Genomic DNA, 19,132 nt, shown 5'->3' with positions numbered 1-19,132 from the left:
CAATTCCTCCTGACAGAGCTGGTGTAACTGAGTCAGGTTTGTAGGCCTCCTTGCTCGCACACACTTTTTAATTTCTGACCACAAATTTTCTATAGGACTGAGGTCAGGACTTTGTGATGGCCACTACAATACCTTGACTTTGTTGTCCTTAAGCCACAACTTTGGAAGTATGCTTGGGGTCATTGTCCATTTGGAAGACTCATTTGTGACCAAGCTTTAACTTCCTGACTGATGTCTTGAGATGTTGCTTCAATATATCCACATAATTTTCCTACATCATGATGCCATCTATTCTGTGAAGTGCACCAGTCCCTCCTGCAGCAAAGCACCCCCACAACATGATGCTGCCATCCCGTGCTTCACGGTTGGGATGGTGTCCTTCGGCTTGCAAACCTCCCCCTTTTTCCTCCAAACATAACAATGGTCATTATGACCAAACAATTCTACTTTTGTTTAATCAGACCAGAGGACATTTCTCCAAAAAGCATGATCTTTGTCCCCATGTGCAGTTGCAAACCATAGTCTGGCTTTTTTTTATGGCGGTTTAGGAGCAGTGGCTTCTTCCTTGCTGAGTGGCCTTTCAGGTTATGTCGATATAGGACTCGTTTAACTGTGGTTATAGATACTTTTATAACCGTTTCCTCCAGCATCTTCACAAGGCCCTTTGCTGTTGTTCTGGGATTGATTTGCACTTTTCGCATCAAAGTACGTTCATCTCTAGGAGACAGAACGCGTCTCCTTCCTGAGCAGTATGACCGCTGCGTGGTCCCATGGTGTTTATAATTGCGTACTATTGTTTGCACAGATGAACGTGGTACCTTCAGGTGTTTGGAAATTGCTCCCAAGGATGAACCAGACTTGTGGAGGTCTACAATTATTTTTCTGAGGTCTTGGCTGATTCCTTTTGATTTTCCCATGTCAAGCAAAGAGGCACTGAGTTTGACGGTAAGGCTTGAAATACATCAACAGGTACACCTCCGATAGGCTAATTGACATAATTTGATATAATAATAATAATAATATAATAATCAGAAGCTTCTAAAGCCATGACATCATTTTCTGGAATTTTCCAAGCTGTTTAAAGGCACAGTCAACTTAGCGTACGTAAACTTCTGATCCACTGGAATTGTGATACAGTGAATTATAAGTGAAATAATCTGTCTGTAAACAATTGTTGGAAAAATGACTTGTCATGCACAAAGTAGATGTCCTAACCGACTTGCCAAAACTATACTTTGTCAACAAGAAATTTGTGTAGTGGTTGAAAAACAAGTTTCAATGACTCCAACCTACGTAAACTTCCTACTTCAACTGTATATCATTGTAACTACATCCAGGTGCAAAGGCATGTGACCGAGCAAAGAAACATATTATGTTTGTCCCCAATGACAAGGAGCACAAACCAAGGGCCTGTCTATAGCCTACTAGGCCTACATGTGTGAAGGGGAGTAAACAAGTGGACATAAGCTAGCCTAAAGGTTGCAGTGCAATAGCTGTGTGCAATACCACCATTGTGAAACCCAACACAAGTAGGATACAAAGGCATTAACCTACTTTAGGCAGTGGACACTGACATATGGGCAAATCTTTCTTGAGTGAATGAACACTCCAGTACAATCAAGCCTACTCAATCAATCAATAAAAAGATGATAGCCAGTTATAATTGTAATGGCTTAGCAGATAATGAGAAAAGACGATCAGCATTTACCCAGCTAAAAGAGAAGGAATACAATATCTATTGTTTACAGGGAACTCAATCAACAATTTTAGATGAAGTTGTGTGGGAAAAGGACTGGGGGGGGAAATATATTTCTCCTATGTGCAAAGAAACTCAAAAAGGGGTGAGGATATTAATTAACAGTCATTTTGATCAGAATGTACAAATTGTCCAAACAAGGTAGATTTTAAATATGTTATTGGACCATAAACAGATTTGGCTCATTAACCTATACAGTTCAAATAATGAAGATCCACGTTTCTTTGAAAATATATATAATAATTGATCAACCCTACAAGCAATACAAGACTATTATTATGGTGGGAGATTATAATACAGTTTTAAATACCTCTATGGACCGTAAAGGATATCACCTTCATCCACTTAAGGAAATCCCGAATGTCATGGATATATTGGAACAAGTGGACATATGAAGACCTAGTAATATATACATGGTGGAGGCTCAATCAAGCTAGTCGACTTGACTACTTTCTTATGTCATTCTCTCTGGCACCAAAAGTTTAAAAAGTGTTGATAGGGGACAGAATGCGGTCGGACAATCAGATAATTGGCATATACATTACTCTTACAGCATTTCCACGTGGGGGCGAGGATATTGGAAATTTAATCAAAGCCTTTTGGACGATAACTTGTTTTTAACTTGGACAGAATAATTTATAACTGACTTTTTCCGACATAACATAGGTACAGCAGATCCCCTTACTGTACGGGACACTTAAATGTGCCTTTAGAGGTCATGCAATTCAGGACTCATCTCTAAAACAAAAGCAATTTAGGTCAAGAGAGTCCATTTTAACAAAGGAAACTGTACAGATGCTGGGATGCTGGCCTTCTAGGCAGAGTTCCTCTGTCCAGTGTCTGTGTTCTTTTGCCCATCTTAATCTTTTATTTTTATTGCCCAGTCTGAGATATGGCTTTTTCTTTGCAACTCTGCCAAGAAGGCCAGCATCCTGGAGTCACCTCTTCACTGTTGACGTCGAGACTGGTGTTTTGCGGGTACTATTTAATGAAGCTGCCAGTTGAGGACTTGTGAGGCGTCTGTTTCTCAAACTAGACACTCTAATGTACTTGTCATCTTGCTCAGTTGTACACAGAGGGCCTCCCACTCCTCTTTCTATTCTGGTTAGAGACAGTTTGCGCTGTTCTGTGAAGGGAGTAGTACCCAGCATTGAACCAGATCTTCACATTCTTGGCTTTTTCTCAGAACAAGAATAGACTGATGAGTTTCAGAAGAAAGTTTCTTGTTTCTGGACATTTTGAGCCTGTAATCAAACCCACAAATGCTGATGCTCCAGATACTCAACTAGTCCAAAGTAGGCCAGTTTTATTGCTTCTTTAATCAGAATAACAGTTTTCAGCTGTGCTGACATAATTGCAAAAGGGTTTTCTAATGATCAATTAGCCTTTTAAAACAAACTTGGATTAGCTAACACAATGTGCCATTGGAACAAAGGAGTGATGGTTGCTGATAAATGGGCCTCTGTAGATATTCCATTAAAAATAAAATCAGCCGTTTACAGCTAATAGTCATTTACAACATTAACAAAGTCTACACTGTATTTCTGACCAATTTGATGTTATTTTAAAATGGACAAAAAATATGCTTTTCTTTCAAAAGCTAGGAAATTTCTAAGTGACCTCAAACTTTTGAACAGTAGTGTATATATAATACACGTATGCATATGTATGTACAGTAGCAGTCAAAAGTTTGGACACTCATTAAAGGGTTTTTCTTTATTTTTTACATTGTAGAATAATAGTGAAGACATCAAAACTTGCAAGATCAAATCCCCGAGCTGACAAGGTAAAAATCTGTCGTTCTGCCCCTGAACAAGGCAGTTAACCCACTGTTACTAGGCCATCATTAAAAATAAGAATTTGTTCTTAACTGACTTGCGTAGTTAAATAAAGGTACAATAAATACAAAAATAAAAATGTAGTAACCAAAAAAAAGTGTTAAACAAAGCAACATTTATTTTATATTTGAGATTCTTTAAAGTAGCCATCCGTTGCCTTGATGTTGCCTTGATGACAGCTTTGCATTCTCTCAACCAGCTTCATGAGGTAGTCACCTGGAATGCATTTCAATTAACAGGTGTGCCTTGTTAAATTTATTTCCTTCTTAACGTGTTTGAGCCAATCAGTTGTAGGGGTGGTATATAGAAGATAGCCCTATTTGGTATAATACCAAGTCCATACTTTGGCAAGAAAATATCAAATAAGCAAAAGAAAACAGCAATCCATCATTACTTTAAAGCATGAAGGTCAGTCAATGCGGAACATTTCAAGAACTTTGAAAGTTTCTTCAAGTGCAGTCGCAAAAACCATTAAGTGCTATGATGAAACTGGCTCTCATGAGAACCGACACAGGAAAGGAAGACCCAGAGTTACCTTTGCTGCAGAGGATAAGTTCATTAGAGTTACCAGACTCATAAATTGCAGCCCAAATAAATGCTTCACTGAGTTCAAGTAACAGACATCTCAACATCAACTGTTCAGAGGAGACTGTGTCAATCAGGCCTTCATGCTTGAACTGCTGCAAAGAAACCACTACTAAAGGACACCAATAACAAGAAGAGACTTGCTTGGGCCAAGAAACACAAGCAATGGACATTAAACCGGTGGAAATCTGACCTTTGGTCTGATGAGTCCGAATTTGAGATTTTGGGTTCCAACCGCCGTGTCTTTGTGAGACGCAGAGTAGGTGAACGGATGATCTCCGCATGTGTGGTTCCCACCGTGAAGCATGGAGGAGGGGGTGTGATGGTGCTTTGCTGGTGACACTGTCAGTGATTTATTTAGAATTTAAGGCACACTTAACCATCATGGCAACCACAGCATTCTGCAGAGATACGCCATACCACCTGGTTTGCGCTTAGTGGGACTATCATTTGTTTTTCAAAAGGACAATGACCCAAAACACACCTCCAGGCTGTGTAAGGGCTATTTGATCAAGAAGGAGAGTGATGAAGTTCTGCATCAGATGACCTGGCCTCCACAATCACCTGACCTCAACCCAATTGAGATGGTTTGGAATGAGTTGGACTTGAGAGTGAGGAAAAGCAATCCAGGTGAAGCTGGTTGAGAGAATGCCAAGAGTGTGCAAAGCTGTCATCAAGGCATAGGGTGGCTACTTTGATTTGTTTAACATTTGGTTGGTTACTACATGATTGCATTATTTCATTGTTTTGATGTGTTCACCATTATTCTACAATGTAGAAAATAGTAAAGATAAAGAGAAACCCTTGAATGAGTAGGTGTGTCCAAACTTTTGACTGGTACAGTATATATTTTTTATTTTACCAAAAAATTATATGGGGGATTGGAAATGAGGACAATTACATTGATGGGAGCTACAATCTATCTACCCCCCAAAAAACAAAAAAAATGCCTACTGGGAACATCCCTAGGAAATAAGAGGCGCAATTTTTAAAATATGTGCTAACATTGGATTCTTTCTGGTAATTATTTTAGAGAATGGTTACTATCACCACGATTATTAACATCCTAGTAATGAATGGTACAATAATGCTTGTTTCAATCAATCCCAAAGAACAGATCATTATTAATCTAATTATAATAATTATGACAGGTTAATAAATACCATTCTGCACAATCCTGGTGTGGAACACGGCCCGCAAGTACTGTAGATGGTACATGTTGGCTAACCTTAAAAAATAAATGTCTTCTCTGCTCTCATTTAATCTCTCCTGTGATCCTACTTCATTTCACTACTTTTAAACTTTGCTCTTGAATCCCAAAACTATTAAATAAAGGATCGTCTTACCTGCAAAGTCATCATTCAACTTTTGCTCCGTATTTATGGACACTAACAATGAACAGTGAGAATGTCTCTCTCTGTGGCCTTCACTTTGACATCCATGATAGGGATCATATATGGACCAATAAACCAAACATGCAAATCCTGAGTTGGCCACTTGAGCAGCCATCGGTTATTCACCTTCCACCGGTGGAAAACATGCACATTGATGCAAAATACAGTGACAAACACCTTTGTTCTAGCTGGGGACACATCCAAGCCACTGAAAAGAAATGCAAATAAAGGTTCCCTCCATGTGGAAAGACAAATATAGGCTTAGCCAAAGAACCTAATTTTCATTCTGCATCTCCATCATTTTGGCTAGGATTCATTTCTTATTTTAATTCTATTGTCGAACTGCAGTGAGAAGAAATTCTATTCTATTAGCCATTTGGGAAATGTACTGTCCTTTGATCTTGCTGTGGCACAAAATACAGCAGAGGCACACATAATGTTGGTCAATGGCAAATATGACTCTCTTTAAATGTAAGGCTAATTTATTCAATACTAACAGCTCATGGTCCTAGCCGTTCTAAAGCAGCAGCCAGTGATGCAGAGCAAGGGTTACGGCCCACTGCACAAGAGGATCCTCTTCCGCCTGCCACTCTCCAGTCTCCACCCAGAGAGATGTCATGCACTACCAAGACTGGTAGTGCCAAGACCGGTTAGTGCCAAGACTGGTAGTGCATGACAAAAAAAGCCTTAAATTAGAGCTACTACATTTCTGCCGTGACTGTCAGAATAAATTAGTCTATGTCTGTCTGATGCATACAGCTGAAGAGAATTCAGAGAATTCAAATACTGTAAAACTTAAATCAAATCAAAGTTTATTTGTCACGTGCACCGAATACATCAGGTGTAGACCTTAATCCATTTTGAATTCAGGCTGTAACACAACGAAATGTGGAATAAGTCAAGGGGTATCAATACTTTCTGAAGGCACTGTAGAAGGCCGTCTCTAATAAGCAAGCGCCTGTTGTGTTCAGTGATATAAGCAAATAAACGCCTGGGCTATTAATTTAAGTTTTACGGTCGTAACATACTGAATTTCTTTCTATGATGTACGGATAAAACTTAACAGTCACATTCACTACTATAAGGTATTGGACATCTGTCCTAAGTAACCTACCATAAAAATTAGTCAGTTGCTTCCACAGACAGACCAGGCAGGTGAATCATGGCGTTGAGGTAAGTGGTTGGTTGAACTTGGGTGGGTTCAGAAGTAAAGCACTAGGGTGTGTCTACAGGGTAGTATTGTCGTTCTCACCATCCCTGACGGAGGGCCAGGAAGTGAGGGATAAGGAGGACAGCGGTTTCTGCCTGGGTCTCAGCAGAGTTCAGGGACTCAGTGGGTGGATCATTTGCAGTGTTGATCGCAAGGGGAGCAACAATATACCATCTGAAAAACACAAAAGAGAAATACAGTGCATTGTAATATTGTACAGACGGACAGTGGGTTTATATTAACCTTTGATCTTGTGCCACTAAAGCATTAGGCCAGGGGTGTCAAAATAAATTCCTGGAGGACCGTGTGTCTACGGGTTTTCACTCCTCCCCTGTACTTGATTAAGGTCATTGATTAATTAGGAACTTCCCTTACCAGGTTGTTTAGGTCTTAATTCTAAACTAATTGAAAGGAAACAACAAAACCAGCAGACACACGGCCCTCCAGGAATGTAGTTTGACACCCCTAAATTAGGCTTACTTTTCACCTCCTTTTTGGTGATTTGGAGCAGCCTATTATATAAAACAAAATAGTAAAGTCCACCAAAAATCTAAGTCTGTCTCTTACCACTGTGCATAATGTAGGATATATCCCAAAAGTGTTCAAAAGTGACTTATGGACAGTATATCACATGTGAGTTTGTGTTCTACAGTTTTAGGCCTTTAGGCTAGCTATAGCATGGGCCTACAGTATGTACGACTGCAAAACTACTGCAAGCACATGACTGCAGAGGTCTAGATTGTCATCTCCTTGACAACTACAAACAGAGACACTTCCTCATCTGGTTTCTAACATGGCCTGGGGAGGGCCACTGTACAGTACCCTGCCTAGCCAAGATCTGTGTCAGAGGCTCAGGAGGTTCACAATAAAGACATCATTACATATACCCACAAGTCAAAATTAGCTTGGTCAGGAAACAGTGCCTAGTAGCCTAGGGAAGTTTAGTGGTCTGGGCCGCTGCCTCCAGATTACATAGCCTATACCACAGCAGCATGGGTTTAAAATCAAATCAAATCTTATTTGTCACATATACATGGTTAGCAGATGTTAATGCGAGTGTAGCGAAATGCTTGTGCTTCTAGTTCCGACAGTGCAGTAATATCTAACAAGTAATCTAACAATTCCCCAACAACTACCTAATACACACAAATCAAAATGGGTGAATGAGAGTATGTACATGTAAGTGTATGGATGAGTGATGACCGAGCGGCATAGGCAAGGTGGAATAGATGGTATAAAATACAGTATATACACGTGATATGAGTAATGTAAGACATGTAAACATGATTAAAGTGGCATTATTTAGAGTGCATTGTATGAAGTGACTAGTGATCCATTTATTAAAGTGGCCACTGATTGGGTCTCAAAGTAGGCAGCAGCCTCTCTGAGTTAGTGATTGCTGTTTAGCAGTCTGATGGCCTTGAGAGAGAAGCTGTTTTTCAGTCTCTCGGTCCCAGCTTTGATGCCCCTGTACTGACCTCGCCTTCTGGATGATAGCAGTGTGAACAGGCTGTGGCTCAGGTGGTTGATGTCCTTGATGATCTTTTTGTCATTCCTGTGACATCGGGTGCTGTAGGTGTCATGGAGGGCAGGTAGTTTGCCCCTGGTGATGCGTTGTGCAGACCGCACCACCCTCTGGAGAGACTTGCGGTTGAGGGCGATGCATTTGCCGCACTAGGCTGTGATACAACCCAACAGGATGCTCTAGATTGTGCATCTGTAAAAGTTTGTCAGGGATTTGGGTGACAAGCCAAATTTCTTCAGCCTCCTGCAGTTGAAGAGGCGTCTTCACACACTGTCTGTGTGAGTGGACCGATTCAGTTTGTCTGTGATGTGTACCCCGAGGAACTTAACTTTAGCAACCCTCTCCTCTAGCCTTCCTCTCTACTTCTTTAATATTCAATAAACAAAAAATAGACCTACGTGAAGTGTGGGACTGCCCCACTCCTTTTAAAAAAGGAAGATAAAACCCTAAATGGTAGCCGAAGTGAAGGCTCTGCTAAAAATTACAATACAGAAACAAGCTGCTACACATCCGCAGTCCAAACAGAGGATTCCCATCCCCAGGAACTATCCGCAGTCCAAACAGAGGATTCACATCCCCAGGAACTATCCGCAGTCCAAACAGAGGATTCACATCCCCAGGAACTATCCGCAGTCCTAACAGAGGATTCCCATCCCCAGGAACTATCCGCAGTCCAAACAGAGGATTCACATCCCCAGGACCTATCCGCAGTCCAAACAGAGGATTCACATCCCCAGGAACTATCCGCAGTCCAAACAGAGGATTCCCATCCCCAGGAACTATCCGCAGTCCCAACAGAGGATTCACATCCCCAGGAACTATCCGCAGTCCAAACAGAGGATTCACATCCCCAGGACCTCTCTGCAGTCCAAACAGAGGATTCACATCCCCAGGAACTATCCACAGTCCCAACAGAGGATTCACATCCCCAGGAACTATCCGCAGTCCCAACAGAGGATTCACATCCCCAGGACCTCTCCGCAGTCCAAACAGATTATTCACATCCCCAGGAACTATCCGCAGTCCCAACAGAGGATTCACATCCCCAGGAACTATCCGCAGTCCAAACAGAGGATTCACATCCCCAGGACCTCTCCGCAGTCCAAACAGAGGATTCACATCCCCAGGAACTATCCGCAGTCCCAACAGAGGATTCACATCCCCAGGACCTCTCCGTAGTCCAAACAGAGGATTCACATCCCCAGGAACTCTCCGCAGTCCAAACAGAGGATTCCCATCCCCAGGACCTCTCCGCAGTCCTAACAGAGGATTCACATCCCCAGGAACTCTCCGCAGTCCTAACAGAGGATTCACATCCCCAGGAACTATCCGCAGTCCAAACAGAGGATTCACATCCCCAGGAACTCTCCGCAGTCCTAACAGAGGATTCACATCCCCAGGAACTATCCGCAGTCCAAACAGAGGATTCACATCCCCAGGAACTCTCCGCAGTCCAAACAGAGGATTCACATCCCCAGGAACTATCCGCAGTCCTAACAGAGGATTCACATCCCCAGGAACTATCTGCAGTCCTAACAGAGGATTCACATCCCCAGGAACTATCCGCAGTCCAAACAGAGGATTCACATCCCCACGAACTATCCGCAGTCCTAACAGAGGATTCCCATCCCCAGGACCTCTCCGCAGTCCAAACAGAGGATTCCCATGCCCAGGACCTCTCCGAAGTCCAAACAGAGGATTCACATCCCCAGGAACTCTCCGCAGTCCAAACAGAGGATTCCCATCCCCAGGACCTCTCCGCAGTCCAAACAGAGGATTCACATCCCCAGGACTTCTCAGCAGTCCAAACAGAGGATTCCCATCCCCAGGACCTCTCCGCAGTCCCAACAGAGGATTCCCATCCCCAGGACCTCTCCGCAGTCCCAACAGAGGATTCCCATCCCCAGGACCTCTCCACAGTCCTAACAGAGGATTCCCATCCCCAGGACCTCTCCGCAGTCCTAACAGAGGATTCCCATCCCCAGGACCTCTCCACAGTCCAAACAGAGGATTCACATCCCCAGGACCTCTCCGCAGTCCAAACAGAGGATTCACATCCCCAGGACCTCTCCGCAGTCCAAACAGAGGATTCACATCCCTAGGACCTCTCCGCAGTCCCAACAGAGGATTCACATCCCCACGAACTCTCCGCAGTCCCAACAGATTATTCACATCCCCACGAACTCTCCAAGGTCCCAACAGAGGATTCACATCCCCAGGAACTATCCGCAGTCCAAACAGAGGATTCACATCCCTAGGACCTCTCCGCAGTCCCAACAGAGGAGTCACATCCCCACGAACTCTCCGCAGTCCCAACAGATTATTCACATCCCCACGAACTCTCCAAGGTCCCAACAGAGGATTCACATCCCCAGGACCTCTCTGCAGTCCCAACAGAGGATTCACATCCCCACAAACTCTCCGGGGTCCCAACAGAGGATTCACATCCCCACGACCTCTCCGCAGTCCAAACAGAGGATTCACATACCCAGGACCTCTCTGCAGTCCCAACAGAGGATTCACATCCCCACGAACTCTTCACAGTCCCAACAGAGGATTCACATCCCCACGAACTCTCCGCAGTCCCAACAGAGGATTCACGTCATTGCTTTCTATACAGCGAGTTGGTGGTGGTCTATCTATGGCTAGCGACAGCTTCCATCTTCCAATTTTTTATTGCGAAGTTTGCGCATTCAAACCAGTCGCCAATGATCAAATCGCTGAATGTCTCCGTACGTCTCCTTCTTCCATTATAATTGAATGATTTACGGTAGCATAGTCAGTCAGTGTTAAACAACGAGATTCTTCCATAAGTGAGATGTAACAGCAACTTTTTAAAGTTGTGGTGGTTAGCCTAATTGAGTGGGTCCGCTTAGTTAGCCAGTTCAACCATTTAGCTTAGCCAATGGTGAAGGTGTGCTCATTGCTTAAAGAGGGGTGACCCCTCACACCCTTAAGAACTCAGTCTAGAAATATGGACAGACATTTTTTTCACATCTGGCATGATTTACTAATGTCAATATGCTAATATGATAATAATTCAAAGTGACTTACAGTACGTCTTTAGTTAGGCTACTATGAACCTTGATTAAAATCTGGAAAATGGAGAGCACATCCCAGAGAATGGCCCTGACTGACTACCAAATTAAAATATAGCCTATTAGGCCTAGCCTACAGGCTTAACGTTCAAATGGCTATTCCTGTACAAAGGGATAGTTTGGGATTTTGACAATGAGGCCCTTTATCTACTTCCCCAGAGTTAGATGAACTTGTGGATTTGTATGTCTCTGTGTGCAGCAACTTCCAGTCACTGCGCTAACGCTAGTTAGCATTGGCTCGTGAAACTACTTTTTAACTTCCTTCATTCTGGAAGCAGATGCATAAAAATGGTATCCACGATTTCACCTGACTCATTGCCAAAATCCCGAACTATCCCTTTAAGCCAAGAATTGATGAACGCTTCACCTTGAAACCGAGGCTCACCTAAATGTACCCTGAGTGGCCACACAACCAAAGCGCATGCAACATGAAGTATGACTGACTGTAGGGCGTTTTTAGGGGTGACATAAGTAACATGAATTGATTAGCTGGTATTCAACTGGCTGGTGCTACACTACCTCCTCAGGTACTCCTCAAGGGGTGTGGTCAACAAGTGATTGAATTAATATAGAACGACCCACAAGTACATTTAATGCTTAAATTAAAGCATAGCCACATAGGCTACATACAGAACAGTTTTAAAAGTTCCACCAATTAGGCCCTCAGTTATTAGCCCGGAGGGACACTGAGACTTTTGCATTTTTCTAAAACACCTGTAATTGCATTTCCTGCAATCTAGAGCAAAGAAATGCCTTATATGCCTTCAACAGATATTAGCTAAATATCACCTGTGTCATATTTGAGAGCAGTTACAAAATACTAATTTGAGAAACCCATGGACGGCCTTTAGCTCTTGGCTAACATGGTGTCACCAATTTTCTTTCAAATAGACTGTATTCACAGGGGCCCAAGGGCGGGAATACGTTTCGGGGAGGACGTAGGAGTTTCATTTTCTGTATAACCTCAGAGTTAATGGTCACGCAACACAACCCTAACGCTTTGTTCAGACAGACTCTGGAAATATGGCAAAGAAGCACAATGTTTAACTCTGCCCCATCCCAATTCAGCAATGTATTCTGAGTAGATCAAGAGCTGAGGTTTTGGGGTGCTCTGCAATTCTTTATTGAAACAAACAACTAGCAAAATCTAAAAGTTAAAATCACAGTTTGAATTAGAGCTAACATTACCGTATGAGTGATAGGCTGGCAGTTAGGCCTAATAGTCTAGGCGATATGTGAAAAACTTTTTTTTATAAAAGCATGAAACTTGGAATATTTGCAAAGTTTGGGGCACGGAATATTTTCAGTTATGGAGCCATCGCAAAAACTTCTGCTGGCCATTTTTCTATTCCACTATAAATGGACAATGAATTTTCCTTACTATCTGCTGAAACTAACATGATATCAACAGAAAAGGTGATGTCTACATCTAGTCTATGTTTTGATGGTCAATGATTACAATGGTATCATACAACATCATAAATCTATAGATCTTTCATCATCACAGATCTCTAGACTTTGCCAACAACCTCTCATTGTCCATTTTCCAAACTTGTACGGATCTGGAGCACTGAGCAGAACAGCCTCAAAACAAATAACATCAACAGCAATGTTCAAATCAGACCATCCTATGTAAGGGGCATGTTTAAAAAACAAAACGTTATGGATGTTACATTGCCTGTCCCAATAAGAATGGCTTATTAAGGGGATTCGCCATATCAACTTCTCCTGTAAGAGCTCTTCTTTGTCTACACACATTCAGCATCACTCACACACTCTAAAGCCTTAGCCCCACCCATCTCTTCACATGTGAGGCCATGTGCAATACAGAGTGAGTACAGGAGTGTACTAAACAACAGATTTCAAGACTAAAGGCTGGTTTATACTACGTCTATCGACATGTTTGTAGACAGCTGTTGCAGTGACATCATGAACATTCTATTGTTGTCCGACATCAAACTTGTCATTGTCGTTATGAAAAAGTATTAACACAAAAACGATAGGTATAAAATACTTGTTTACGTTCAAATGCCTCTTCTGTAAAGTAGTGATGCGCGACAAATGCCTATTTTCCTGAAATTAGTCACATTTACTCAAAAGTCTACAAAGTGAGACTGTCCTCGTGTTTCTTGGCTATTTACATTGTTTTGTTCACAAGGTCTGTTGTTCATTTGAGTTTGCTGCTTCAAATGATAGTGAAGAGATTCTGTCTACTACTACTCAGATCCAAAATCTCACACACACAGACACACATGACAGGAACTGAGTAGCCTCTTTACCACGGTAACTTCACATCCTTAAAGCGATAGCTGTTTTTGGGCACTTCATCTCAGTGCTAGAGGCGCCACTACAGACCGTGGTTCGATACCAGGCTGTATCACAACCGGCCATGATTCATGATTGGGAGTCCCATAGGGCGGCACACAATTGGCCCAGTGTCATCCAGGTTAAGGTTTGACCGGGTTTTTAATTTTATAATTTAACCTTTTTTTATAGACAAGCCAGTTAAAAACAAATTCTTATTTACAATGACGGCCTACCAAAAGGAAAAAGGCCTCCTGTAGGCCGTAATTTTAAATAAGAACTTGTTCTTAACTGACTTGCCTAGTTAAATAAAGGTTCAATAAAAAATAAACAAATATTATTCTGTGGGGTTTATTGGAGGTTGGCACTCAACATTATGGCGCATTACTGCCACCCATTTTACTGGAGTGTCCCTGCCTCCCGCCTGTGTACTGGAGTCTTAGCTTAAAAATGTACCAATAGAATTATAAAGGGTTCCTGCAGATGCAGGAATACCCACATGCAGGAATTGTGGGCCGCAATTACACCCTTCTCCAATTTCTTGAGTCTCGACATACAGTGCCTTGCGAAAGTATTCGGCCCCCTTGAACTTTGCAACCTTTTGCCACATTTCAGGCTTCAAACATAAAGATATAAAACTGTATTTTTTTGTGAAGAATCAACAACAAGTGGGACACAATCATGAAGTGGAACGACATTTATTGGATATTTCAAACTTTTTTAACAAATCAAAAACTGAAAAATTGGGCGTGCAAAATTATTCAGCCCCTTTACTTTCAGTGCAGCAAACTCTCTCCAGAAGTTCTGTGAGGATCTCTGAATGATCCAATGTTGACCTAAATGACTAATGATGATAAATACAATCCACCTGTGTGTAATCAAGTCTCCGTATAAATGCACCTGCACTGTGATAGTCTCAGAGGTCCGTCAAAAGCGCAGAGAGCATCATGAAGAACAAGGAACACACCAGGCAGGTCCGAGATACTGTTGTGAAGAAGTTTAAAGCCGGATTTGGATACAAAAAGATTTCCCAAGCTTTAAACATCCCAAGGAGCACTGTGCAAGCGATAATATTGAAATGGAAGGAGTATCAGACCACTGCAAATCTACCAAGACCTGGCCGTCCCTCTAAACTTTCAGCTCATACAAGGAGAAGACTGATCAGAGATGCAGCCAAGAGGCCCATGATCACTCTGGATGAACTGCAGAGATCTACAGCCCACAGATGTGGGAGACTCTGTCCATAGGACAACAATCAGTCGTATATTGCACAAATCTGGCCTTTATGGAAGAGTGGCAAGAAGAAAGCCATTTCTTAAAGATATCCATAAAAAGTGTTGTTTAAAGTTTGCCACAAGCCACCTGGGAGACACACCAAACATGTGGAAGAAGGTGCTCTGGTCAGATGAAACCAAAATTGAACTTTTTGGCAACAATGCAATGTTTGGCGTAAAAGCAACACAGCTGAACACACAATCCCCACTGTCAAACATGGTGGTGGCAGCATCATCGTTTGGGCCTGCTTTTCTTCAGCAGGGACAGGGAAGATATAAAACTATTTTTTGTGAAGAATCAACAACAAGTGGGACACAATCATGAAGTGGAACGACATTTATTGGATATTTCAAACTTTTTTAACAAATCAAAAACTGAAAAATTGGGCGTGCAAAATTATTCATCCCCCTTAAGTTAATACTTTGTAGCGCCACCTTTTGCTGCGATTACAGCTGTAAGCCAAATACAGAACCATTCTGGAAGAAAACCTGATGGAGTCTGCAAAAGACCTGAGACTGGGACGGAGATTTGTCTTCCTACAAGAAAATGATCCAAAACATAAAGCAAAATCTACAATGGAATGGTTCAAAAATAAACATATCCAGGTGTTAGAATGGCCAAGTCAAAGTCCAGACCTGAATCCAATCGAGAATCTGTGGAAAGAACTGAAAACTGCTGTTCACAAATGCTCTCCATCCAACCTCACTGAGCTCGAGCTGTTTTGCAAGGAGGAATGGGAAAAAATATCAGTCTCTCGATGTGCAAAACTGATAGAGACATATCCCAAGTGACTTACAGCTGTAATCGCAGCAAAAGGTGGCGCTACAAAGTATTAACTTAAGGGGGCTGAATAATTTTGCACGCCCAATTTTTCAGTTTTTGATTTGTTAAAAAAGTTTGAAATATCCAATAAATGTCGTTCCACTTCATGATTGTGTCCCACCTGTTGTTGATTCTTCACAAAAAAATACAGTTTTATATCTTTATGTTTGAAGCCTGAAATGTGGCAAAAGGTCTCAAAGTTCAAGGGGGCCGAATACTTTCGCAAGGCACTGTATAACCAATTGGGTGAGCCCTCTTTAGTGTGTGACATCACAAAGATGCTTTACAGAGCTGTGTGTTTAGCTAGCTCGTGCCCCGGCATGAGCAGTTAGCACTGACCGAACGACTTGGGAAATCCAGCTTCAGCTTGATCACCAGATGAATTGGGAAATACATGAAAGCCTCACCAGCTAGCTACCAATCTATTTTAGTTTCATTGTCTGAAAAACGAGCCCACTAATTATTTTTACCTTACCACAAATGGTCTGGTATGTGTCGCTTGATATGAGCAAATTTACCTATTCTTTGATACATTTGGGTTATGCGTACACGATTAGTTAGTGGCTATTGCCTGGATCAAATCCCCAAGCAGACTAGGTGAAAAATCTTTCTTTGCCCATGAACAAGGAACTTAACCCTAATTGCTCTTGGAAGTCTAGTAAATTACAAAAAATGTAAATGTAAAAATCTAGCTAGCTACATTTCAGTAATTAGCTATCCTCCTAAATGCGGTGGTCTTTGGATAAACTAAGTTGGAAGAGTTGAAAATATTTATCTGAAAACAAACTAGTCGCCAGTTATTGTTGCCCGTGGTGTAATCATGTCTAACCAGTTGGCTAATGTAGCCTGTGTGCCCATGAGCTCCCAAGGCAAGATATCTGTGTCTTTTGGCATCTACGATTAGCTAGCTATTTGGCTACTGCATGGCCGGTGTAAGCCAGCATTCCAGCTAGCCAGCTACATTTCAGTCTGTAGCTATTCTTCTAAATGTGGTGGTTACTGGATAAACTAGCTATGAGTTGAACATATTTGGCTGAAAACTAGTAGCCAGTTGTTGTTGCCCATGGTGGAATCATATCTAACCCACTGGCCCCTGAAGTCTGTTTATGGCCCCATGAGCTCCCGAGTCTAGCTAACATTAGCTAGCTAGCGTTGCGAATTTGCATTTCGCTAGCTGAGCTGTTTTATAAGAAAATGGCTGAAAATGACTGTAGCTAGCTAGCAAGCCAGCCCTCCTCTGCGCCAATGTCATTGGGGCGCGGGAATGTCAAATTTGTATTTTTGTTTTATGTTAACTGTCATTGAAGTTCAGATCCGAGGCAAGAGAAATTGTCTGCCATGTTTTGTATTTTGGTAAAGGCTCAGAGCAGGGCCTAAAATGCACTTTTTGGTCCATCAGCCACTGTGGTAGGTAGATGAAAAAAATCTACCAGCCACTCAGATTTTTTAGCAGCCAAAAATATTTTTGCCATAATTACTTAAAATGTATTAGTAAGATGTAATGTGATATATTGCTAAATTTCATTCCATTATTTTTTACCTGAGTCTTTTTACTAAATTATCTATCAGATGAGACTAAATGTTTATTTTATTTATATAACTAGGCAAGTAAGTGAAGAACAAATTATTGTATACATCGATGACCTACCCCAGACAAACCCGGACAACGCTGGGCCAATTGTGCGCCGCCCTATGGGACTCCCAATCACGGCCGGATGTGATACAGCCTGGAGTAGGGGCGACAACGGTAGCTAGCTAGGCCACCGGTAGACAAGAGTACTTCGCCCCCACCTGTCAGGCACTGTTTTCCCACAGTTCTGTGAACGACGGCAAGGGCAAGTGTTTGGAAGGTGGGAGCGTAGGACACTGTGTGCTAACTTGTTTGCTAGCTAGCTAGGAGGACTCCAGTACACAGCAGGCAGGATAGGTAGTTAGCTAGCTAACAATAGCTAGACCAACGGTAGACAGTGTCCTTTGCCTTTCAAGCACTGCTTTCCCGCAGTTCTGTTAACGATGGCAAGGGCAAGTGTTTTGAAGGTGGAAGCGTAGGACACTGTGCTAACTTGTTTGCTAGCTAGCTAGGAGGACTCCAGTACACAGCAGGTGGGAGGCAGGATAGGTAGCTAGCTAGCACACCGGTAGACAGTGTACTCCGCCCACCGCCTGTCGGGCACTTTTTTCCCGCAGTTCTGTTAACGACTGTGAGGGCAGGTAGCTAGTTAGCTAGCTAGGACTCCGGTACACACAAGGCAGGGGCGACACAGGTAGGTAGCTAGCTAGGACACCAGTAGACAATGTCCTTCGCCCATGAAAAGCACAGAAAATATTTATATTTCCCTTTTGACCACATTTGAATCGCAGAGACAAATCCATAATATCAAGTGTAGCATGAAGATCACGTGCACCAATGGGCTGTTCCTGCAGATACAGGAACGCCCCGAACTACGGCTGCAATCACACACTATTGTGAAATTGCCCCCACTTCCTATGGAACAAAATTTCGCCTCCTGTAACTACAGATTCTGATTCAACCCTTACCAATGATGCACTTATCTACGTCCCTAGTCAGATTAACTTGTGGTTACCATTTATATGTCTCTGCATGCGGTTTGAATGAAGCTGCTAACTAGTACTAGCGCAATTGCTAACATGAATCAGCGCATGATGAAGTCTATGGCTATCTGCTAGCATAACGATCTCTTAACTTTCTTCATACTGGACACAGACATAAAAATTGTATCCACGATTTCATCTGACTCTGGGGAAGTAGACAAAGGCATCATTGCCAAAATCCCGAAGTATCACTTTAACCTTAACCACACTTCTAATCTTATGCCTAACCTTAAATTAAGACAAAAATAAAACATTTGTTTCCATGAATTTTTACGATAAACCAGTAGCAAATGTGTACTTTGTGGCTATGGTAACTTGTGACAACCCCTAGATCGTTATTAACAAATAAACTGACTCGCTGCCTAATTAAATGCATGAAGAAATAATAGTTAGCTAATGAACTGTAGCACAATCGTACATTTTAGACTCAAATACATGTTAAAGCATATGCATGCTTGTCATAACTTCCTTAAGCATTCGCAACATAGCGGTCGTTGCCTGCTGCTCATCCTTGGGTGTTTTGCATGGACTCTCACTGTCTTGCAGCTGTGATTCGAAGAATCTGAACTAGCTAGCTAGCTAAATCATTGCAGGTAACGTCAGCTGCAAAGACAAACTGATTCCGCATGGCAAAACACCAAATGATAATGCAAAACCACTACAAAGATACGATAGTGCCTTATTGTCGCATCAACAAAACTACGAATAACAC

The 19,132-nt window shown here is 42.2% G+C and overlaps 1 protein-coding gene across 2 annotated transcripts in view; it reads right to left on the bottom strand.

Moving 5' to 3' along the window:
* The window catches only part of rgs17 (regulator of G protein signaling 17), a 40,057-nt gene that overhangs the window by 20,588 nt on the left and 337 nt on the right, over window positions 1–19,132 (bottom strand). Inside the window, exon 2 of one of the 2 annotated variants that reach the window (XM_021576320.2) lies at window positions 6,688–6,957. In XM_021576320.2, coding sequence (XP_021431995.1) covers window positions 6,688–6,690 — 3 coding nt within the window. In that variant the 5' untranslated portion in view covers window positions 6,691–6,957. The remainder of the gene's footprint in view (window positions 1–6,687; window positions 6,958–19,132) is intronic. The other variant, XM_036956104.1, reaches the window with a different exon arrangement.

The sequence above is a fragment of the Oncorhynchus mykiss genome, chromosome 20 (genome assembly GCF_013265735.2).
Source record: "Oncorhynchus mykiss isolate Arlee chromosome 20, USDA_OmykA_1.1, whole genome shotgun sequence".
In the NCBI taxonomy this organism is placed as follows: Eukaryota; Metazoa; Chordata; class Actinopteri; order Salmoniformes; family Salmonidae; genus Oncorhynchus; species Oncorhynchus mykiss.
This window is presented reverse-complemented; position numbering and strand designations above follow the sequence as displayed.